Genomic DNA, 25,676 nt, shown 5'->3' with positions numbered 1-25,676 from the left:
ATGCTTAAAACGAAGAAATCATACCTGCCTGACCAGCTCACACTATTACGAGATTTTAATGAGATGCCTTGAGCTACTTTGTGTAAAAGTGCTTTTATCCTCTGAAATCTATTTAATTAAAGTTCAATGTTTGTTATCTCACACATGAAAATGGTATCTCACTCAATATGGAGTATATAGTTGAGTTTCTGTAACTTATAGTCTCAAGATTAACTCAGGGCATTTTGGGAGCATTTTAGACAACTTTTTGGATGAGAGACCAACGTGGCTGTGAACTGGGAGGATAATGGTTTCAAATAGAAGCTCCATATTGACTTGTGAGGATAGACACTCAACAGGCAAGAACTATTTTGTGCTCAAAACAGCTTATTATGAAGCAAGTGCCCAAGAATTGATAGGGAGGCAAGATGACATTAGATAATTGCAAACAATATAGTATTATTAAAGCAAGAAATTTGGGCTGGAACTTAGGTCTTATGATATAGATCTCTTATTTTACCTTTGTGTTGGACCAGTCTGGAATAGTGACGGGAACTTTGGTCTTTCTGTTAGTGAAAGAGACGATTTAAATGATGTGATTTTCATCATCAAACATTAGCTGATGGAAGCTTTGACAAAGACATGGTATATATTTATATGGAAGTAGAGTTATTTCTATACAATTTCTACACGGTGGCTTCCATAATTTTAACAAAGAATGAAATTATAGTGTAATTCTACGAACACTTGCTTTATTACCTAGAGTCAAACAGAGGAACTTCTTGAGGAATCATGAAGGGCAGGTGGAGGGGTTTTTTTAAGCCCTGGAAAGCATCTCTAGTTAAACTAATTCAGTGCTTTCATTTTTTAAATGAGAGAAGTGAACCCCAAAGGAGTGAAGGTTACTGTGGTATTCCTTATTAAATTGCATCACTGTCAATCAAGGAAAATGCTCATCTTTCAGAGTCCGTCAGAGTCTGCTGTAATTCACTGTCTACTCACAATGGCAAAGCCAAACAGCTGGTTTTCACTGAGAAGATAAAAATGTGCTTCCCCGAGTTTGTGTAGCAATAGGACAGTCTTACTTTGGTTATATCTCAGGGAAAGGTTTTTTTTTTTTTTTAATCTATGTTACCACCAACAATTTAGTGTTATAGACCCTGCTTGTCTACTGATCGCCCCTCTCTGTTTCTCGGAACAGAGAACTGGTGGAAGCTGTGTTTCTCAGAAGCAGGCACCTTTAAATATTGACAAGGGCATAAAGAGTGAACATCCTACAGGTGATAGAACCCGTCAGCATAGAGAAGACAATGTCTTCCTCAGAACTGAAATTTCCAAAGAAGTCAGTTCTGTGGTAGCTCAGTGAAAAAAAAAAAAAAGAAAACTTGATTTCTGCATGATTTACTTCTAGCACTTTGGTTAAGGAGAGAAATTAGAGGTAGGACCATCTGTGGGAACTGATGAAGGCCACGCAGACTGTGGGATATAGTTGCTGCTTACGTTACTACCGACACTATCTCTTAGAAAACTAAATTTTACTTTCACATAATATTCATTTCTACAGCATGTTGAAAGGCTTTACAAAAGATGAGCTATCAAGTTTTGGGCTACATAGGCAATAATGTATATGTGGTACAAAGTTAAAAGCCAAGCTGGGAATAGGGTGAGGCAAACACAAAATTTAGGAGGAGGAGCAGAAAATTCAATAATCAAAAAAAAATTTTTTTAATGTAATGTTTCAAATTTTAAATTTAATGCAAACAATCCACCAAAAACAATTATTATGTTTTTTTTTTTCATTTTTGCCCCAGACTCCTGTGTCTTGTGGCTCTGATGGAAAGCTTGGAAGATCAAGGGAAGCTGGAGAGAAATTGAGAGATTATATATTTTCATGGTATTGACTATCATAGCATTGGGATTACAGAGACTGAGTAGTTACAGAATTTTGGTTGGAGCTGGATTTGAAATGTCTCTATATAGATAGGCTTTATATTTACCTTGCTCTTGCTTTCCAGTCATTCTACACTGTGTATGTATCAGTGGTCATATAGACAGTAGTATTTCCTTTATCTGGTTCTTGATAGCACTATGAATTTTTAATTACTTCGGACTGAATTTAATGTCATTCAATGGACTAAAGAAGACATTCAGGACAACAGGGGTTTGATGACATAGAAAATGACAATGACTTTTTCACATGGAAATATGTTTGGGGAAACTCTGTTGAGAAATGCCTCCACTGTTGGTATCAAAGCTTCACAATTAATTAATTTATGTATTTGGAATGGCACATAGAGAGATAGCTTCAAGAAACGAGGGATTAAAAACAAGTCAAATGGTAGACATAAATTAACAAGCTGTTGTTCCCATCAGTTAGAAAAACTGACTTCGTAGATCCAGTATGAAAACATAGACAAATAAACAAATAAATTTAAAGCTTACTACTTAGGAGAAAATGTATTCAAACCGCAGCCCGTATGTAAAAACACAAACTTCATTTAAAATTTAATGTAATCATATTATCTAAACCAAAATGGCATAAGGGAAATTATCTCTCTAATATCTATTTATGCATTTATCTGCAGTATAACTTCATGCACTGGCTGATTGAGTAATACTTCAAAGATGCAGATTCTAACTATTTAACTCAATTGCCAAGACAGTTTGATTGGATGAGATATTTAACATTATTATTTCTGAAAAAAATGTACACAGAATTTGGATATTATCTACTATACTTCTTTCTATCTGATATCAAAGGCAAGGAACTTACAATTAGGGGATGTTTGTTCCCTTGACTCTCAGTTGAGTGATTCTGACTTACTAAGACACAGTGAATATTTATACACAACAACATCTGTATTTACAATAATCAAAACTTTGCAGAGGTATCAATAATCATGAAAAGTCTCTCATAGAGTACGTGTTCAAAAACCAGAGCAAGCAGAGCAGGGAGAACGTTTCACACCAGAGAAGATGATGGAAGGAAGGAAACAAAGGAATGACTAGAAACACTGATTTGTGACAAGTGTGGACCTACTATGTGTCAGGAGGTCCAGGAAAGAATATTTTCTAATTAAGACAGGCTGGATCAGCCCCAGCCAAACAGACAAGAAGAACTGAAGAGAACTATAAAATTCAACCTATTTGAATTTTCATGGTCCATATGTTAGTAATTGGTACTGAGCCAATCTGAGGCACAGATCATGTTCTCCTCTGTCATGGTATTAAACACTATCCCTTGAGATTAACAAGGAGGATAGTGCTCCTAAACTTAAGAGTGAATCCACATTTTTAAGAAAAGCAAAGCATGCTCATCATATCACAGGACTGTAGAGTTCATTTCTCTTCAGGTAGCAATAATGTGTACTCATTTTGTTCCATTCGAAGATATGTGCTACCATGAAAATATTAATAATAATGAAAATTATAATAATTTCTAAAATGGTAAGAAAATCATGTTTGGTCATTAAACATATTTAATAAAACAACTAAAATTACCCATTTTAACTAACAAATATATGAGCATCTGGTACATGCTTAGCCTTGGTCATTCTGGGAGAGAAAGAGAGCCTTGTGGTAACATTACAACTGATACCTCAGAAATTGATAGGTTCCTAAGAGACTACTATGAACAATTATATGCCATCCAATTAGATAACTAGAAAAAATGGATACCTTCTTAGAAACACATGACCTACCAAGACAATCAGGGAGATATAAGGAAAGAGAAAAGTGTGATAAAGAGTACTGATTCTCAAATATTGTTGCACAATATAACCATGTGGGGTTATAACGTTGGGGCTGCACCCCAGATCAAGTAAAATCCAAATCACTGGGAATGGTACACAGCTGGCAGTACTTTTAAAACTCTCCTAGGTGATTCTGATGTACAGCCAATTTCAGGACAAGTTTGGTGTTCACTCTTGAGTTTATAACAGTATTACCAAAACAGCTTATTAAAGTACAAATTGCTGGATCCCAACCTCAGAGCTTCCTTCTAATTCTGCAGACCTGGGATGGGAAAGAATTTGCATTTCTCACAAGTACTCATACTGCAGCCACTAAGGGCCAGGGGACCATATTTCAAGAGCTATTGGTTTAGTTAAAATATTAAACTGGACTTTAACTTAAGGAATTTGTAGCATAGTGAATGGATAGGACATACACAAAGAAAGTTAAACATATAGATTTGAATCTGTTAAGTATTAAATGAATGGTATAGCTATTCTAGTAAAGTTAGGAATATTGAGAGGAAGACAAATTACAAATTCACAAATTACAGTAGGTTTGGATGTTCACTTCCTGGTTCTTCAAGAACAAATGGAATTTAAATAGGCAGAGAAAATGAAAGTCGTTGAACCTCGATGGTCATTGAGTATGACTACCCATGCAGAAGTTAGGTAGGGAGGCATAAAATTTGTTTAGGGGACAGGTCCCACTGGGAGCATTTTCTGGAAGTTGGTGCTAAAGATCTACATAGAAATCTGGGTTAAAAACAAAACAAAAACAAAAAAACAAAACAAAACAAAAAACCCAAAAGAGTTTATCCACCGACAGTAGGCAAGTTCTCAAAGACCTGAAGAGAGACTCTTATTGGGTTCTTTATTACAATGATCTCCCATGGCAGGTTTCCAGCTAGACTCCAGTGAACTCAATATTACATAAATCAAAACCAGAGTCCTATCCTTTGGAAGACCATTCATCACTTTCAGGAATGAGGCATTTTTAATATCAGCAAATTAAACACAAATGGATATTAAAAACTCCAACAGATAATTAATCAATAAAGGTGGAAGCAGAGGACCTTATTAGTTAGATAGGGATTAGCTGGTGTAGCTCAAGTGCTAGCTATAAAATTTGAAAATTAAAAATAATTGCACATGCCAGGAGTGATGGAGAGCAACCCAGAGACACGTACAAGCTGTGACCTTCCATGATAAGCTCAAACTGAACAGACTATTGAAGCTACCCTGGCTTTTCTACTTCTCCTTTGAAATCATTTGATTCTAAAATCTCCCTGTACATGGGGTTTTTCACTTAAAACAAAAGCTTGCAGTGTTGGAAAAAAGGATTAGAAAGTTCTTTGAGTGTTTGGGATGATTCTAGGCAGGGAGTCCTCCTGGTCAAACAAAGAGTTTTCAAAAGGATGGAAATACGTCCCTTGCTTTCAAAAAAACTGGAGGCTTGGGATTCAGCAGCCACCTGTTTTCCTAGAAACTGGTTAGAAAATCTGGCCTTGGCTCCCCATCACTCTAGCCCATTTGCTCAGGGCTACACAAATATATGTTTACCTTAAACCTCAGGTAGCAGCTGTGGCAGGTAGGAAAGTAAATGAGAAATAAGGAGAAAAGGAAGTCATCTCAGCACTGGACAAAAAGTAGAAAACCCAGTTCTTGGCCAGAATTAGACTGAATAGGTTCTTGGAAAGACATTATAATAACGGTGATCATAGTGACAGCAATCACCACAGTAGCTAGCTCTGATATAGACGTGCCAGGCACTGCTCTGAGCACTTCATTCTGATTAATTCATTGGAAGTGCATGCATTAATTCCTCGCAAGACCAGTGCATCATCCTCCCTATTTGACAGTGAAGGAAAGTGAGATATAGGCACGCCGAGCAAGGTGCCCAAGATCACAGCACTATTGAGCGAATGACGCAGCATTCGGATGTTGGTAACAGGATTTCAGAAATGGGCTCTTCAGCACTGTGCAAAACAACCCCAGCCTTGGATGAGTGAACAGTCACATGGTGTTTAGGATGAAAGAAAGATGGTGACATCTGGGCCATGTACCTGGGAGAAACCTCCACACTATTGGCAAAGACTGTGACAAGAAAGGATCAAATAGGGACAGTAGAGGACGGATACTTCTGCTTTTCTTTTTTGGTTCTGTCTAACTCACCCAAGGCACATTTATGTGGAAAAGATAAAGTGAACGCCAACATTATCAGCTTTAAAGCTCTGGTGATGGTATTTTCCCAGTCTCTTGTTACCATTATGCTAGTTTTTGTGAATGTGGGGGTGAAAGCTGTGCTTCTCAGTCCCCAGAACAATGGGTGGAAAGCAAGAGCTCAATACCTCTAAGCCACGTATTAAATGCATGAATAGTTTTGTTCAAAAACCTCTTTAATAGGGAGATTTCCAAGATTACTACGATCTATAAATAAGTTTTTATTTACTCCGTTTCCACTAGAATGTGTAAATGTAAATTTGCATATTTCCTTTATACCTATTAATGCTTCTCTTTCTTACCTCAACCACGAGACATTTTATTAATAAAGAAGAATTTCAAACATTTATCATGCATCTACTCTTAAGTATGACACTGTTTTATTTGAATTTAATCTTCATATCAGACCTACAGTATAAGTTCTTTCTGAAAAGGTCTAGAGCCCACTGGAATATAAGCATCTAGTGATTACAGATAGGTCTATGCTGTGTCTCTTTACAATGCCGAGAATGTATATTTCTTTTGCTACAACAGATTAAGAGAGGGGCACCAGGCTGGCTCAGTCAGAAGGCGATGCAACTTGATCTTGGGGTAGTGAGTTCGAGTCCCTTGTTGGGTATAGAAATTACTTAGAGATTATAAATAAAACTTTTAAAAAGAGAGAGAGAATAAGCTTCTGAGTTTTTAGAACCTAAAACTTTATATATAATAATCCCATTTTGCTCAATGGCAAAAACCACACTTCTAATTGCATGGGCCAATGATACTTTCCTATCAATTCTTTCCTTTCTTACCCACAGCTTACCCATCTCCACGGCTAATACCTTGAATCGTACAATCCCCTGGCAAGGGTGGCCTTATTATCCATGCTTTAGAGATAAAGAAATGGAGTCTTCTCATATTCAGGTAATTTTATTTCATTTATGCACAGGGAACTTGAGAGAACAAAGACATTCTGATTGGAGGAAAACAATAACATAATAAATAATTGGGTTAGAAAATAATAGGTACTACATAAAGAAAAAAGTGGGTCCAAGAAAAGGATATTATAAGAAGATGTTATATATAGGTAGGATTTTCAATAAAATAAGCTGGTCAAGATAAGCCCATTGAGACAAAAACAACAGAACAATCTTGAAAGAAATAGAGCAAGCCAAACAGATATCTGGGGAAAATTATTCTAGGAAGAGGAAAAGCTAGAAAGAGGCCTTAAGGGGAGAGTATGCATGTCTGGCATATTTTAGGAACAGCAAGGAAGCTGTTACTCTGGAAGAAAGCAAGAGAGATGGTAGGTGTATCAGAGAAGTGACATGGACCATAAGAACACTGTAAGTGAAACAGGGCCATGGCAGTGTTTTAAACACAAAAATAACAAAATCTGAATTTTAGCTTAAAAGGACCACTCTGAGAAAAGATAGAAATGCATGCTGTTGGCAAAATGAAAATTGGTGCAGCCACTATCAAAAACAGTATGAAGTTTCCTCAAAAAATTTTAAAAATAGAACCACTATATGATTCAATTGTCTCACCTCTGGGTCCTCACCTTCAAGACATTAAATGACTCTTCAAGGAAAATTGATGAATCTCAATGAAATCACTTTCAAGGGTACTGCAACATTACTTACAACAGCCAAGATATGGAACAACCTAAGTGTTCATCGATAGATGAATGGAGAAAGAAATACTGGTGTGTGTGTGTGTGTACACAGATGCGCATACACACACACTAGAAAATTATTCAGCCATAAGAAAAGAAATCCTGCCATTTGAGACAATGTGGATGGGCCTTATTAAGGGTTTTATGCTGAGTGAAATAAATCACAGAGAAAAAGACAAATGCTATGTGATCTCACTTACATATAGAATGTGGGAAAAAAGGACCACTGTAGCTGCTGTGTTGAGAATAAATGCCAGGGGGTGATGTAGAGGCATGAAGAAGAGTTAGGAGAATCCTGCGGATTGTAGATGGTACATGGGACCAGGGTGGTGACAGATAGTAGATGGTACCTGGGAGCAAAGTATTAATAGCTGAATTTTGAGAGAAGGAGACCTTTGGATACATGTAAAAGATAAAGTCAGAAGGACTTACGACTTGTACATGTAAGCATGAGAGGAGAGGAGCGATGGTAGCCCAAGATCTGGGGCCTGAACAACTAGAGAGAGGGAGGTGACACCAGCTGATATGAGGGAAGCTTTACATGGAACAAGTGTGGGAAGATCAGTGGTTTAGTTTCAGACATATTTAGTTGGAAATTGCTATTAGCTATTTAAGGAAGATGTCAAGTGGAGAGTTGAATACAGGACTGGAGTTTAGGAAGGAAGTCTAGAATGGAGATACAATGTTTTAAACCGTCTTAAATCTTCTCTTCTATGAAACTTAGTATACTTTAAGAAGGGACACAAAAGAAAATTTTACAGTTCTATGGTGGATCACACAGTCAATACTTATGCTACCTCTGCACACCTGGAAACAAGAGCATTTCCTGAACTGCAGAGTTCCCTGTGCCCTTCTCAATGACCGCCTCCTCCCACCCTCCCTCAACAAGTGACTAATATTCAAATTTTATGGGTGTTCCTTTCTTTGTCATACACACACACAGACACACACACAAACCCCTTATATAAAATTAATGTTAAATTTATTCTTTTTTTTCCAATAATTTTTATTATTTTTTTATAAACATATAATGTATTTTTATCCCCAGGGGTACAGGTCTGTGAATTGCCAGGTTTACACACTTCACAGCACTTACCATAGCACATACCCTCCCCAATGTCCATAACGCCACCCCCCTCTCCCAAGTCCCCTCCCCCCAGCAACCCTCAATTTGTTTTGTGAGATTAAGAGTCACTTATGGTTTGTCTCCCTCCCAATCCCATCTTGTAATGTTAAATTTATTCTAATACAATTGACTTATTCACTCTTATACAGATGAGCATTTTGGAGATTTCAACTTTTAATTTGGGGACTTTGGGAATAATTCTACTCTGAACACTCTGGCCATGCCTCTTGGTCCACACATGTGTGAGTTTCTGCTGGGTATATATAGCTAGAAATAGAATTGCCAGATCATATGGCCAAATTATGCATTTCTTCAACTTAATACATAGTGCCAACCCATTTTCCATGGCGGTTGTACTCATTCATACTCCTATTACATCTTTGTCTCCATTGGGTATTGTTAGTCTCTAATTTTAATCATGTTAGTGACGTCTCCTGGTTTTAATCTACATATAAAACTAATTTAATTTCCTCTAAAGATACAAAGATATATAAAGACAGCCACAAGGTGGATGAAATAATCTAAGAAATTAAAGATGAGGTGAGTTTCAAGGAATAAACCCTGGATCCTCCAACGCGAAGAGATCAGGAAGAAAAAGAAGAATCAGCAAAGTCATTCACCTTATAAGTAGCAGAACTGAATTTCAATGTGAGTCTATTCATCTTCAAAGTCCACACTGCCTCAGACACACTGGGTTGTCTTAGAATTACACTCAAGGAAAATGCAAATAAGCTCAGGGAGGGAGATAACTTGTGTGCTTGTCACAGCAGAGTATTCTATGTAAAAATATTTTCCATCTGCTTTTGTGATGTGATGTGTGTGTGATGAATGAAGAAAGTGAAAGATACATATTTGAAGGGCAGAAAAATATTAAAAATGTCTGTGGCGTGGGTTTCAAGAAATTCTGAAAGCTGATATTAGATTACTTATGCTCTTTCATTATAACCAAACATGTAGAAAGAAGTACATAGGTAAACATTGGGGAAAAAAGCAGGAATGGGCACAGAAAACTTTATTTTTTTCTTTTGATATCAACAACAGTTTTACCTCTGGAATAGATCTTGCCTTCTTGACTTTAGAGCTTCTTAAAACCAGAAAGAAAGTGCGATAGCTTAATTACAACCTGGTTCTGTGACTGTCTGCTATGCTTTAGCATTCCACTTTTCCTTCATTTTAGAGCAAAGGTTGTCAAAATGAAATCATGACCTGGGATAATTTTCACCCTCAGAGGAAAAATATGTGGAAACTTGTGGTTGCTTTAGAATTCAGAGTTATAATCACAATCTAACTTAGTTTTTCTCAGTGTTAATCAAGAAATAATTTTTCACTGAAATGTTAATAAGCATTTTGAAGTAAAACATGCAGGAGTAAGAAGAGTTCTATAGGCTCTTTACTAAGGTGTTCCAAGAATATTTCTTTCGTTTGCTCGTTCTTTCTTTCTTTTTAGTATTTTTATTTATTTATTTGAGAGAGAGAAAGAGAGCACCTACATGAGAGCCAGAGCACAAGCAGGGGAGGCAGAGAGGGAAGAGAAAGGGTAAGGGGAGGAGGATAGGGAAGGGGAGGAGGTAGGGAGATGTGGAAGAATCAGGAGGAAGGGGAGAGGAGAAGGGGAGGGGCAGAGGGAGAAGCAGACTCTCTGCTGAGCAGGAAGCCTCAGGTGGGACTCCATCCTAAAACCCTGGGATCATGACCTGAGATGAAGGCAGACACATACTGACTGAGCTCCCCAGGTGCCCCTGAGAACATTTCATAAAATAATTTTCTTCCACCCTACCCTCATCCTGGTATCAGGTGGAAAATGGGTTGGTAAATAAAACATGAGTTATTTTCAGTGTCTCATCTGTGTTCAGCTGTCCCTGTCATTTGGCTTTCAAGGAATGTGTGCTGCTCCTGATTCTACAGCATCTGCCTAGCACACCATCACTTCTTGCAACATGGCACATACATCTTACTTATTCTTGCCTCTCTGCCAAATTTTGGCCCACAGACTGACTTTGACTTCTTCGTGTTTCTGAGTATCCTAAACATAGAGTGGGTTTATTCATCTTCAAGTCCATTGTCCTCAAAGAGTATTCATGCTAGCTTGAGCCTAGGCTCCTCCCAAACTACGGCCTCTTTTCCACTCACATACCTACTGTGCTTTTATTGGTTCCAGTTTCTTTCTCTATAACCAGGGCTCTTTGCATCACAGAATTTTAGGATGTTGCTTAGTTTTATTTTACTACATAAGTGTGGTGTCTTACTCCCTGTTCTTTCTCAAAGATGAAAGAAGGAAATTGGATTTATAAATATTTTTGAGAATTTACTACCATAGGCTTCACGGAGAGAAAAGACAATATAAAATCTATTTCCTAGCCTGCAGGAATTTGCATTCAAGATAGGGAGAGAAAGTATAAAAAGACTGCAAGTTACATAAAAATGCAAGACTTAAATAACATTTTAAGACCACAAACCAGACACTAGAAGAACCTGTGTAATTGTGAGCAGTGATGAAATCAACAGTCAGAAAGAATTTTAAATGTAAGGGGATCTGAAGGAGTAGACTGGGGTGATCTGAAGGAGCAGAAAATACTTGTGCAGAATCTGAAGGAAGGATTTAACTGGAGAAACTGAAAGGAAGAGAGAGATTATGTTGGAATAATTACGTGAATAACTATTGGGAAGAAGCCTACAGAATATGAGGGCTAAACGTAGAATAATTTGTCTGGAAGACAGATTGTCTGGTAGGTATGGGTCTTTTTGATCGGGGTATAGCTCCCACTGAGGGAGGGGGGGAGACAGACAGAGATACAAAGATAATGAGACCAAGAGAGAAATGAGAGATACACTGCAAGAAATCCTCTCATATCAGGACCGCCATAAAATTACATTTCTGCACCATCTTGACCTTTGTAACCTTGGTTCTAGATCTTTGTGCTTGTACTTCATCAGACTCCATTGACAAGGTATTCTTGATCTTCTACTTCAACCCCTCACTGATCCCTCCTGACTTCTGACATTTGTCTCAGTTCCCTTGTCCCCAAATTTCTGCTCTGTCTAGATTGATTCTTCTATGCCATCCAACACAACATCGCTCCCAACTTGATGAGCTTTGGGGCTGCCTCCTTGGTGATTAGTCCCATGTGGTCCCAGACATCGGAAGTCCTATGGACTTTGGATGTCAGCCCATTGGCAATGGGTAAGCCACTGAAGACATTTGAGCAGGAGAAGAGAAAAGCAAAATGGACAACAGCCCTGATGGTGAAATGGCGAGCAGAAAACAGTGGGCTGTCCATGCGGGTTAAAAGATGATAGGAGGAGACCAATTAGTTAACGTACAATTCAATTTCACATAACAGATGTGCCCCTAGTGCTTCTAAATAAAGAGTCTGACTTCTTCCATTTAACAAAAATCTATACGTGTAGCTTATTATTAGCTGTTCCTGCAACCATTAAATAGGGCTCTCCATTTCAATGTAGTAATGCTGCTACTATGGAGAACAAAGGGAAGATCTTGTTCTTCACAATATATTAAAACAACCCATGTATTAAAGAAACAAATTTCAGTCCCAATTCAAGCACAGGTCTGCTCTGTTCTGAACTGCAGCCCCTTTGTGGCTAGTGTAGCAGGCCAGGAGATTGTCCTCAAATCTCAAATCCTTTCTCCATGAGGCAGTGAAGGGGTGTGTGTGTCTGTGTCTGTGATGGGTCAATTAGGATGAATACAGGGATTGTTTACTAGGGTAACTAGCAAAGCACCATTATTATTGTCTGTGAAATTGCTACTCCAGAGACTAAAGCCACAGCTAATCAATAGAAGGATATAGAGAGCAAGAACAGGCATAGAGCAAGTGGAGACACAGTGACACATTAACAATATTCAACCCAAATTGCATTTTCCTAGAACCCATGGAAAAATCTGCCATCACTCTCCCCAACCCTACTAAGGTGAACTGCCTCAGGTGGAGCTGTGGGAGAGGGGGGAAGGGAAGGAGGAAAGGATGGTGGTCAGCAAGCAACAGATTTAATAAGGACGGAATATCTTGGGCACTATAATTCACTACATATATATCAGTATAATTAATATTTATTATATTTATTATTTATAATTACATATAATATATGTATCACTATAATTACCATTTTCTAATATCTATGTAGCAAACCTCTGAGGTAATTTTAAATTATGCCACTTTTTTAGGGTGAGGAAAACAGAGACTCAGAGTTTGAGTGGTCCCTGCAAGCTCAAATGCTATTAAAGATAAGTTAAAGACAAATTATCCATTTATATTACATGCATTATCTGGCACTTGTTGTGAGCGAGGTTTGGTTATACATACTCAAGTGTGAGTCATTGCGGTCGGTACTGGTGCAACCCTTATTTACAGATGAGAAGACACAAGTCTGGGTTTCTGCATGCTCAAGCCTCTGGCTCACATTGTTCTGTCATAATTTCTGTGCTGAGACATCATCCTATCATCCTACAGATCCCAGGCAGGTGGAGAGCGTGGGATGGGCAGTGGTCTCTTGTACGACGGTGCAGAGTGTGGGATGTGGCAGAGGCTGACTCCCACACAGTGACCACAGGCTCTGGGCTCCCGCCTGAGTTACTCAGCCTGCCCAAGCCTCGCTTCTCTCCTCTGTAATCTAAGGATAATCACCCCAGCTACACTGCAGTGTCTTAGAGGAGTTCATGAAATAATATCCATAAAGCACTTAGAACAGAATCAGGCACATTCGAGACTCCAAAATCCACATTATTTTCATTGAGGCAAGAATCCAAAAGACAGAGTTTGGACAGAACGAGAATCCTCTCTCCTGGTGAGTGCACGCAGGCTTCAGCACACACAACACTGACATTTTTCTCATTTTAAAGTGTGTGAAGAGAAAGGATGCAGTGATCAACTCTCTCTCCGGTTTCCTTCTCCAGTCAGCCAGTAACTACCCAGACACCGAGCAAGCCTTCCCTGTACGAGCCGTCTTCTGAACAAAGATGTTCTTCCCCACCACCCAACTTATCAAACCACTTAAAAATCAAATCCTTGCTAGGGTCTTGTTTTGAGACCACCAATTTTCTCTACAACCTTGTTCTAGGTTAAGTACAGATTTCTTTTCCTGGAATTCTCAACCTTGTGCATCCTCCCAATTCCCTTCTCAAAGCAACATCCTCAGCTTCCTCCGCCATCCTCCAGTCTGCTCTAGGCTTCACCCACGCTCCAGGGAGAATCTGGCACCTACTGCTCTCTCCCCAGTGCACCTGGCTGCCGCGGGGTGCTCAAGTACCTGCCAGTGTGGAGACCAGAACAGGCCCTATTCTAATGCTGATGGGATGCTATTGGCAGAGCAGGCAGAAAGGGCAGGACAGATATCCTGGCACGATTGTCAGAGGTGACACTGAGCTGGCCCCCACTGATGGTCCAGGAGAGCAGATGGCACTGCTTGGTGATGGTCGTCAGAGAGCTGACATTTATGAGCAAAACCCAAGGGAGTGAGTTGAGAACATTGCTGGGCTTTGTAATTAAAGCCAAATTCAGTGATCAGAGAGTTTCCAGCATGCCTGTAAGCACTGCAGAGGACTGCCCTCCCTCAGTGTACATATACTCATGGCACCACCACATTGCAAAGACACACACACACACACACACACACACACACACACAATAGTCACCCCATCAGTAGCCTAACCTCCAATTAAGAGAAGATTTTATGCTGGTTTACAAGAGGCAGCGTGATTCAATGGGAAAATCCGCCATCCAGGAATTCAGGAGGCTTCTGGTACCAGAGCTGTAACTGAGCGGCTAAGCCCCCTAACTCCTAGTGGGAGTGTCCTCTCACTTCTTGAGCCACAGTGCACAGGGTTTTCAAAATACCGTGTGTAAAGTGACTCTTAATCTCACAAAACAAACTGAGGGTTGCTGGGGGGAGGGGGGTTGGGAGAAGGGGGGTGGGGTTATGGACATTGGGGAGGGTATGTGCTTTGGTGAGTGCTGTGAGGTGTGTAAACCTGGCGATTCACAGACCTGTACCCCTGGGGATAAAAATATATGTTTATAAAAAATAAAAAATTAAAAAAAAAATACCGTGTATACATCTATCTCTTTGCACCTACCACGTTGCACGACAGTTCTCTGTCCACATATCCCTTTCACTCCACTAGATCGGGTGAGGGTGGTCACTCTTGGTAACACTTCTGGGCCTTTCATAGGTCTAGACACACAGATATACACAGATACACACATCCCCTCTTCTATTCTTATTAAATAAAAGGACAGAGAAGGTTATATCCCATTTGTGACCTGGAGTTTCTTTCAGTTACTCTGTAATATACACACACAGAGAAAACATTCTAAAACAGATCAGCATCCAAGAGATTTCAAAAATCCATCTGATTTACTGATATATTTATCCCATTTACTTTCTTCATTGACAGAATCTCAGTTTTTAATAATTTCTTATTACCGAGTTACTTGATTTTGCCAAGTCGAGGGACTTGTTATCACTTCCCCCAGGGGCCTCAGAAATAACCAGAACATGAGATATCCTCGATGCCTATATCTTGTTAGGTCAGAACACAACAAGGTCAGAACCCCATGCCTCTCCCGCTGCACCTAATCAGGGTAACACTCTCTGTAGTTTCTATACAAAATTAAAATTCGCCATGTACTTTGGTATCTATGATTTTGTCTGGTGTCTGAAATATATCTAAGAGGATACAGCTGAAGTCAGAACTCAGGTTCATTGTACCATCTCCTCAACAAATACAGTGAAAACTCTCTGTGTGGGAAAATGAAAACAGTGTGAGCACTGAACTGATACATGTGTGGGTGCCTCGGGCTCATCATTTCATATCTCTGTGTCTCTGGGTCTGCTACTTTTCCCTCTGGGCTCAGTTTTCTCGTGTATGAAGTGCAGACACTAATGCCTACCTCCCAAGATCAAGGTGAGGCATAGATGGGGTCAGGTGAATGCAACAGATCATTGGCCATTGGGGCTCCCAAGGAAAGCAGCATATATATGGTAGTCGGGGATCAATACAAGTGTATTCATCTCCGGGCCCTTTTTCTGATAAAGACATAGGGTAGTACTAAGTCTATTTTAATCAGTTTAAAATCTATAGACTGCATATATCTTGGAATTTTATATTATATATTATATTATATTATATTATATTATATTATATTATATTATATTATATTATATTATATTATATATTTTATATCATATATCATATAATAATAAAAGATATGATCTTGGAAATATTGTTCGTCAACATCTTTTACTTGATTAGACTTTCAATCATGATTTGGGCCAGTGGCTTCCAGTTTACTTTTCTGTTGAGCCTCACTTGGCACTCTTGGCCGATTCTTGCTGACAGGACTGTGGTGGGTGGTGACATGCAGTGTGAGGAGGGTGTTGATGATTAAGGGTGAGAGGATGGCCGCTGAGTCTTGAAATCTTTCCATTTTCCCCTTGTTTATTTTTTATTTTGCCTTTGCAATTTAGAGGGTTCAAATAACACATGGTCATGATGTGGCAATTATTCAGCTTTGTCAGATCCAAAGTTCTGCTAATGAGGTAAAGCACAGAGCCTTAGGGACAGGGATGATGCACTCGGTTGTTTGCCTTGATTTAATTCATCAGATAAAGGCTCGATTTTCGACCTGCTCGTACCAACTCATTGTGATTGAAGGAATTGGTTTTGTGCTGCTTTCTGTTTACCTCAGAAAATACTGTTATTGCTCTCATTTTATAAAATCCTCCTTCACAAAACTCCTTGTATAAAAGAGACAAATTGCAGGAGAGTGTGGGCAGAGCAGGTCTGCCTATTTTACAAAGGAGATTCCTCTTAATAAAAAAATTCACAACGGATGCATTCTAGTGAATTCTGAGTCCTCTAAACCTTTTCATGCTTTCAGCACATTTGCTTCATTTTGTCATATTTTTTACAGTTTCCTGAGATAGTTTGAAAGTTTGACTCAGGGGAGATTGTTCCAAATGCCCCCAAAGTTACCAAGTTATCAAGATCCCTTCAGTGTTGTGATGGCCCTCACATGGTCTTTTCTCTTCGTGTGCCCTCTTCCTGTTAAATTCTTCCCCTCTCCATCCCCTGCTCTCTCTGTACTTTTCCTTCTCAACGTCAAGAAATCCTGTTCATTCCTTCATACACAAGGCAAGTATCTCTGCTGAGACCTCTTCTTAGCTTTTGCATTCAGATTTAGCCACCATTTACCCGGAGCTTCCACAGTTCTTATGTCAGAGGCCTAAAATAAACTTATCAGTTTATAGTATACAATATATTCCCCCCCAGCCCCCGTGAGATGGTGAGGTCCTGGAGGGCAGGGTCGTGGCTGAAAGAGCAATGACGAACAACACCTTCTCCCAACTGCCTCAAACATACTTCACCCTTGACAAGATTTCACCAAGCTAATCCCCAAAGGTGTCCTAGGGAGTAGAGAAGCCCATGTCCGTCCCCTCTGATACTCAAATGCGTTCTCTACTTTTCTCATGAAATCTGATGGAAAACAATTTCAAGTTCAAAAACGTGAGTTACTTTCCTATCTCTTATTTCCTTCTGCATACTCTTGGACAAAAATCAATACTTCTGTGCCTCAGATGTCTTGTCTGAACAGAGGGAATAGATGACCTGCTCGCCTCAAATTATTTTATCCTCGATTCAGATCATAAAACAGAGTAAGAAAAATGTACCTTGGAAAGTAAGATCTTATTATTACTGGATAATATCTTATGATTATTGGATAAGATCTGCTGAATAATTTGAGTCTGAGCTGGAAGAACCGGATAGGAATGCAGAAAGCAGACACTAGCCATGCTCTGTCATGGAGGAAAAGCCTTTATGTTTCAAACTACAGAGACAGAGAAAGATTCGTGCTTTAAACAGCTACTAGGGGAGGCACCTGGGTGGTTCAGCGGGTTAGAGCCTCTGCCTTCAGCTCAGGTCATGATCTCAGGATCCTGGGATCGAGCCCCACCCACGTCTGGCTCTCTGCTCAGAGGGGAGCCTGCTTCCCCACCCTCACCCACCGCCCTGTCTGCCTCTCTGCCTACTTATGATCTCTGACCAATAAATAAACTAATTAAAATAAAAAACAAAAAGGCTACTAGGATTGTTTAGGCTCCATTAAACTCTTGAACCATAGCTGTGAGATTTTATTTTATTTTTCTCTGTTTTGAGGAAGGGGAAGAGATGGCAGGCAATGGAACAAAGAGATGGAGGCTAGAATGTGCCTAATTCAAATTCTTTGGGTGATTGATCCAATTTTATTTACAGTATCCTGTGTAAAAACTTGGATACAGAGTAAAAACAGGAACCAAGGGGGTCAGGAGGACTGTGTTCTAGATGTGACTCTGCCACAGCTCGGGCGGGAATTTGGCAAGTCCCTTAGCTTCCAGGGCCTGGGTTCCTCCATCTTTCAAATAAGGTGGGGACTCCTTCTTGTTGCTGTTTTCTCAGTACTTATGACACTCCCGGATCACATTAGGTATATGTTTCAATTATATAAATATAAATATGATATAAATATGTTTTTATTTATAGATAATATAAATATTATGTTTGTGTACTTGTATGTAAAGATGAAAAAGTTATAGATACATAAATGAAGGTGTTAGTCAAGAGAGTAGAAATGTCTTTTAGATATAACAATCAAGTAGAGAACGCATTATGAACGGGCCTATTTTCTCCTTCCTTCCTTCCTTCCTTTGAGAGAGAGAGAGAGAGCGCTAGCATATGGGGGGTGGGGAAGGAGCAGATGGAGAGAGAGGATCCCAAAGTAGCTTATGCTCAGCATACAGCCCCACATGGGGCTCCATCTCGTGACCCTGAGATCATAACCTGAGCTGAAACTGAGAGTCAGATGCTTAATCAACTAAGCCACCCAGGCACCCTATTTTCTTCTTGACAGTAAGTGGTAGAACTCTTTGTTCTTCTTTCTAGGGAGTCAAATAGAACGTAGAAGAGTCAGGTAAAACATCACAGAAATCTTATTATAACCTTTGTGACCAAGGACAAGGGGTCCCCCTGGGATTCAGTTTTTTGACAACAGCTATTTAGATTGTGAAGACTGGAGATTATCATGAAAACCATGTGTCCATATCTGCCACAGGAAGGTTCACTTCCTTCTTGCTTCCTCTCAGTGGGAACTAGCACAGGGCCCATGCATAGTACCCACTCAATAACTTGTTGATTGCTGGTTTGAGATTTCTCAAACACAGTACAGTTATTTACCTATACATTTTAAATCTTGTGGGAATTTCTCTTTCAGTGTAGTTGCAAATCCTTCCAAAATTTCCTACTCACCAAAGGATGTCTTAGTAAAATATGGATAGGGAGGGGGAAAACAAACAAACAAACCTAATTTCACAGTAAGCATAGACAATCTCCAGGATTCTGTTCCTTTAAAAATTATGGTTCCAGTAAATTGAGTTTCTCATTCATGTTCAAGGCAGACTCAGAATGACTCAGAATTAGAAACAGATGATCGCTTGATACATCTTCTTTAGATTCTTCAGAACAGCAAATTTCTCCTTGAAATCCTCTCATACAACCCACCTTAATAGGATTGTACAATTCTTTCATATAAACCATTGAAACTGTGGGAAGAAAAGTAAATTGGGGGTCTGTTGATCCAGATATTCAGCAATAGAAAAAGTGGCTTTTTTATTAAAAAAAATTTTTTTTAGTTCATTTGAAAGCAAACGTTTAAACTTTCAAAAGAGGTTAATGGTGAGAATCAGTGCTTGAATATTTATATACTGTTAACACCAAATGAATCACAGGGACAAAGCCCAAGAGGAAGGTGTGACTCTATCACTCTGATTCCCAATGTTTAGCCACAAACACGGCATTTTTTTAGACCTGGAATTGTCCTCTGAGTTCGATTCTCTCTGAAGTAACAACACAGCAGAACTATTAACCCTCTTTTATGTTTGACCATCTCCGAGGCGAGCTGGCTACTCCTGTGTTAATCACACTGAAAAAGTTTTGCTCAACTATTTAATGTACACGGTGCAGGTAGCAGCTACCCAGCGTTTTGTTGTGTCAAAAATTTCTACCAACATTTCATGATGTCAAAAATGCCTGGTTATTGGGAAGGTGACAATGACTTTAAGTTAGTACAAACAGTACTAACAGTAGACATAATATCACCTCCAGGATAAGTATATTGCTGAAGGATGCCCTATCCTACGTCTGTCTCCACGGTTCATTACGACGGAATATATAACTAAAAACCAGTCACACTATTCCCACATCCCCGAAGCTCCTGGTCAAACAGGAAAATATCCATAAGCCACAGGCACAATGTGAGATCTTTGCAGCATCTCTCTGACCTCACAGACTGTTGGTGGCATTTCTGGTGATTGGTCTGATTAGAGCTGTTTCTCTCCGATTTTATTCTCACATTATTCTTCCTCCTTGTGTCTGACCAACTATATTCTTTCGAAAGAGAGTTTTATTTTCATGGAGTATTTTCTCTTTATCCTTCCTCCTTCTGTCCCTCCCTCCCTACTCCTCATCTATTTTGATTCTTCCCCTTCAAACCATTACATTAAAAAGAAGAAGAAGAAGAAGAAGAAGAAGAAGAAGAAGAAGAAGAAGAAGAAGAAGAGGAAAGCTTTTAGAAAACTCTTCATTCCTACCCAGCTGCAAAGATTTTTACTTCACATTTCATTTTTAGGAGAGATGACTTATTTTTCTCACTTTGACCAAGCATTTAGTGATTGGCCAAATCCAGATTCACCTATTTCTTTTCTTCTTATAGTAATGCCTTATATATTTATTTATTTATTTATTTTTGGTGGGGGTTGGTGTGAGGGGTGCTCAGTTTTATGTCTCTTCCTATTTTTCTAACCTCTTTACCTTTGTTGTCTTCTAGAGTCTTACTCTTTATTCTCCTTTCTTTACTGATCAGCTTTTCTTTACCACCTGTAGACTCACTACCAAAGTTATCAGCTTTTCTTTGGTTGGGGATATTTCTTATGCCAAGAATGTTGACCTCAATTTTGAATCTTTGTCAAGCACAAAACTATGGAAGAAATACACACACATACACACACACACACACACACTTAGATATATGTGTATATTTTTGTCCATGCTAACTCTAATATTCCTTATGTTTTCTGGCACCCCCACAGCTGTATCCCCTCATGGGGATCTTTTTGAATTTATATAAAAATTTATATTTACCTTTTTATTTTCTAGTGATAACCATAGCCCCAAGATATTCACCATTTGATCAGCCTCAAACACTGCTACCTATCTATTGTTTGAATTTGTTATACTTGGCCTTTAGAGCTCCTCAAGAAACCTGACCACTGACAACTTCTGTTGTTGTTTATAATGTAGCAAGACAAATTTACCAGTCTTTACCTCCATTAACATCCCATATCCCTTTAAGCATGTAGCTTTCTCTTCTAAACCTGTTAACCACAAAATTTGGTTTGATTACCTGCACAGGTCCCACAAAGAATACCATTCCTTCAACCCCTGTCACTTTCAAAAACCAACTTTCCTCCTGGCTTTCAAAGACCACACCATACTATGTCAGATCAGAGACAAGGAAAAGGGGACAGGAAGCTCCTAATCAAAGAAACAAATACAACATTCAGCATTGATAATCCTGCCTGTGTGTCTGTGTCTGTGTCTGTATCTGTGTTTGTGTTTGTGTATTTCACTGACTATTAGTGGCACCTCTTTCTTCTTATATTTTTGAGAACAGGAGCATTTTTTTCCCATACCATGGCTATTTCATAAATATCATGTTATTAACCTTAAAAAGGACATACAAATTAAGATCAAATATCACCTGGCAGAAAATCAAAAGGAAAAAAAAGAGATCTTTTTTTAAGTTCTATACATTATCACTGTCTTTCCATTCTCGTGACTTATCTACATCTTTCAATAGTCCTTATTACTTTTAAACATCTTGTCAGATACTTGTATTTAATTGCTACAGCTAGCTAGCCCCCGACGGCATGATTATTATCATTATCATCATTCTTCACTCTATAGAATTGCCTCTCCAGAGCTCCCTCCGCCCCCAGCATTTGGTATTAAAACTTACCGCTTTTCCCAACTCCCCCAGCTCCCAGCATTACCACCTTGTACTCTCTGGACCCGCCTGATGCGCGGCTGGGGGAGCAGCTGGCTTCGTTTTCTACCTCCATCTTACCCGAGAGACGGGAGGAGAAAAAAGAAAGAAAAAGTCGCCCGTGTCAGGTGCTTGCTCAGATATTAAGCAACTCTAAAACTGTGTCAAAAGAAAGGTTTAGTACGAGGTAAGAACCATCAGCGTCGGGCTGGCTGCTGGTCCTCTGCTGGAGCGGGTCTCATAGCAACCACTTCAATTGCTTCCAATAAAAATCTGCCTTTGCATCCCCCCTCCCTTATCCTTCACTCTCAGGTCTCCCACGATTTCTCTCATTCTCTGTCTCTGTCTGCTGTCTTTTCTTACTCCCCTTTCCCTCCTCCGTTTCTTTCTTCATTCCCCTTCCTCACTCTGTCTCTCTTTTCTCTCTCCTGCCCCCTGCACGGTCACAGTTGTTAGAAGCACGCATTTGGCTACTTTTCAGGCTGAGCTGCTTGAATGGAGTGAATCTGAGACTTAGAAGATGCTCTGTCTCACAGGCTGACTTCTGTAGCTACAGCTTAAACGACACTATTTTTTTTTTTTTTTAATCAGAGTCAGTTAATTAAGAAAGATGTCTGTTGCTTATCTCCTGGCTTCCATCTTCTTGCATGGTTTTCATTCTGGGAAAAGAGATGTTACCAAATGAGAGGAAAAAAACCCCAGTAACTCAGGGCTCTTAAGGACAGGTCTTTAGTGTTGTTGAAATAATAGCTGGCTGGGAGAAATTGTTTCAGCTCACTTGACAGCTGCAGTTCTAACACACGGAGGTATTTGAATTAGGTCATTGTCATGTTTGGACACGGATCATCCTTGTTTACACTAGTTTATTAAGGATAATCTAAAACACAAAGATTCTGCCAAGCATGAAAGAGATACTTAATAAATATTTTTGCTGAAAATTATGGCAGTATTAAAGATCCTGGAAGATTCTTTTTCAAATGTCCAAACTCCTACCTCTTATTTGAATTCTTTCAAATTCTGCTCTCCTCTACTTTGTCTGTTTTTCTTTGGGAAATTTCTGAATTATAGAGGTCTTAGAACGCTTTCAGTAATCACTAATTGTCATCGTCAGACCTTATCTTTCAAACAAGTAATGATGATGTTCTGTATGTTTATTGTCTATTTTGTGACTGTGAAATTGTATCATGATTAGATGCAGTCATGTATTTGGTATACACAGGCTTACGTTTAGATGTTAAGCTTTTCTAGGAAAAGAACTATATTTAATCAGTTCCTTATGACTCCATAGTGTATGACCAAGCATTGGGCACAGAGGAGATAATCATCATATTTTTGTTGGTAATCAGAGAGGTAACAAATAATCATAGCCAGGAACAGAGGCCCTGGATCCTGATTGTTTGTGTTCAAATCTGGCCTCAGTCACTTAACAGCTGTGTGACCTTGGGTAAATTACTTCACCTCTCTGTGCCTCAGTTTCTTCATCTGTAAAATGGTTTATTAAAACCCTGCTCTATTAACTCATTAAATGAGTTGAATGTTTGCACAGTGCTTTAAATGTCTGGCAAACTGCATGCACTATATAATTGTATGATATCATGATTATGATTATTATTTTGAGTTAATGGTGCTCCAGGCCTACTGTTTATAAGCACTCACCAGAAGAGAAAATCATCTCTACAAGTGTTTATTGATCATCTACATACCTTCTTTGCTAAAGTATCTTCTCAAAATAAATAAATCAAGATGTTTTTTCTTCATTACTGAGTTTTGATAGCTCTCTCTATATTCCATATAAGCGTTTTATCAGATATATGTTCTGCAAATATTTCCCCCCAGTCTGTGGCTCTTCTACAGTGTCTTTCAAAGAACAAGAGTTTTAAATTTTGATGGAGCCCAATTTGTGTTTTCCTTCCAAGCTTTAAAAATGAGCCTGCCTTCTGGACGCTCTCATCAGACACCCTGCTTGTATCACTCTTATCATCAGCAAGGTCAATGTCATTCTGGGTCTCTGCAGGGAGCATATCACCCTCCAAGTTCTAGATTTTAGTCCAGTCTCTTCTCATGTTTGACCTCTGTACCTGAAGAGTCCTATGGCTTGTCCTCCCTGAGGACAGTCTCCCTGTCCTTTCCCCTTTAACATTGCTCAATTCATTCTGTACACTGTCAGGGAAATCTACTGAAAATGCAAACCTGACCGACCTATTGTACACATATTCATGATTAAATGCCTAAATAATACAATCTAATAGCCTAGAATGGCATGTAGGGACACAAAGCCTTTGTATCAGTCTTGCATCATCACACTCTATAGAACAGAATCAGGCAAAGTGGGCTACTTGCTCTTCTTCCAACAATACTGTCATTTCTATAATTGGATCTAATAAAGAACTGTAGTTGTAATACAATTATCCTTTAACTGATTCATTGAAACTTTATTCCTCAATGAAAAGAGATATGTAAACAGTAACATTTTGCTTCAAGGTCTTTCTGGGTTTTGTTTCTACTTCTGGTGCAAAATTCTTATAACCTTGAGTAAATCTCTTGTCCCTCTGGCTATCTGTTCCACCATCTGTTACTCTGTTCTCCATGTCAGCCATTCTGATTTGGTGGTAAAACACAGGAATTGTCATGCCAGCTGTATCCTTAGTGTTTTTTCTTTCCTTTTTTTTTTTTTTTTTTTTTTACAATTATTTTAATATTGCTTAAGAGGAAAGAGCCCATGGAAATGTCTTTTAACAGTAAATAGATGAGTGGCTTGTCAAATATCAGTGGGCATTGTGAGAGGGAAATTTTGTGAGTTAGCCTTCTCCTCAATGTTCAGTGTATCTGTCCATGCTCCTCAAATGGAAGTGAGCAAGATTTTTCCCTATTTACATAGAAAATGAAATACATGAAGGGCAGGGAAATTTCCTAGTCATAAGGCTTTCTTTGTCTACCTCCCTCCTTTTTGAAATTCTAAGGTCCTCCACTCTAGCCCCTTCTCTTAAGTTACTAAGGGCCACAAAACTCTTGACTGATATTTGAATTATTTTTAAAGATTTTATTTATTTATTTGACAGACAGAGATCACAAGTAGGCAGAGAGGCAGGCAGAGAGAGAGAGAGGGAAGCAGGCTCCCTGCTGAGCAGAGAGCCCAATGCAGGACTCGATCCCAGGACCCCGAGATCATGACCTGAGTGGGCTTAATCCACTGAGCCACCCAGGTACCCTGATATTTGAATTTTGAATCACTCTAATGCTAATGATTTTCAGTTTTAGTTAGTGAATTTTGTGAATTTGCATGCTTTGTTCCTTAAGCAGTGCACCCAAAATTCTAAGAGGGTGTGTGTGCACCCATGTGCAGTGTATTTGCATATCAGAGATGAGGGTGAAGAGGGAGGGAGAGAGAGAAAGAGAAAGGGAAGGGGGGAGGGAGAGAGGACAGTATCTTCCAGGTGTATACATGACAACTGAAATGCAATAGTTAAGTAACTGAAGTCATTACATGGCAGATTACTAAACTCAGAAAAATCAATAAATGACTGAAGTTTATATCTGCTTTTGCTAACTTACCCTGGCACCTGCCATCCTTTCTGAATGTCACATGATTCCCTTTGAGTTCTTAAGTCCATCCAATGAAGACCCAGGTACTCCATGTTATTTCAGAACCACTGAGCTCCCTGAGCAAGATCCAAGTAAATGCCAGCTTATTTCTGTCAGCTGCTACTCACCTTTCTGTCCATAGGGGATAAGCAATTTCTTCAAAAGGAATACATTAACCTATTTACATGGATATCTTTCTAAAGTCCTTTAGCAACAGCTCAAGTATCCAGTCCCTGTGGAAGCCATCTTACTTTACTCTAGGGGAAGGTTAGGCACATCCAGAA

At 39.1% G+C, this 25,676-nt stretch overlaps 1 protein-coding gene across 1 annotated transcript in view; it reads right to left on the bottom strand.

The window, feature by feature from the left end:
• RIT2 (Ras like without CAAX 2) overlaps positions 1–22,254 on the bottom strand; it is a 157,133-nt gene extending 134,879 nt beyond the window's left edge. Inside the window, exon 1 of the mRNA XM_082698241.1 lies at positions 21,784–22,254. Within this exon, the coding sequence (XP_082554367.1) occupies positions 21,784–21,886 (103 nt within the window). The 5' untranslated portion in view covers positions 21,887–22,254. The remainder of the gene's footprint in view (positions 1–21,783) is intronic.
• Positions 22,255–25,676: the final 3,422 nt, after the last annotated feature.

This window comes from Mustela nivalis (assembly GCF_964662115.1).
Source record: "Mustela nivalis genome assembly, chromosome: 14".
Lineage (NCBI taxonomy): Eukaryota > Metazoa > Chordata > Mammalia > Carnivora > Mustelidae > Mustela > Mustela nivalis.
Note: the sequence above shows the minus strand (reverse complement) of the source record. Positions and strands in the feature narration are given on the sequence as shown.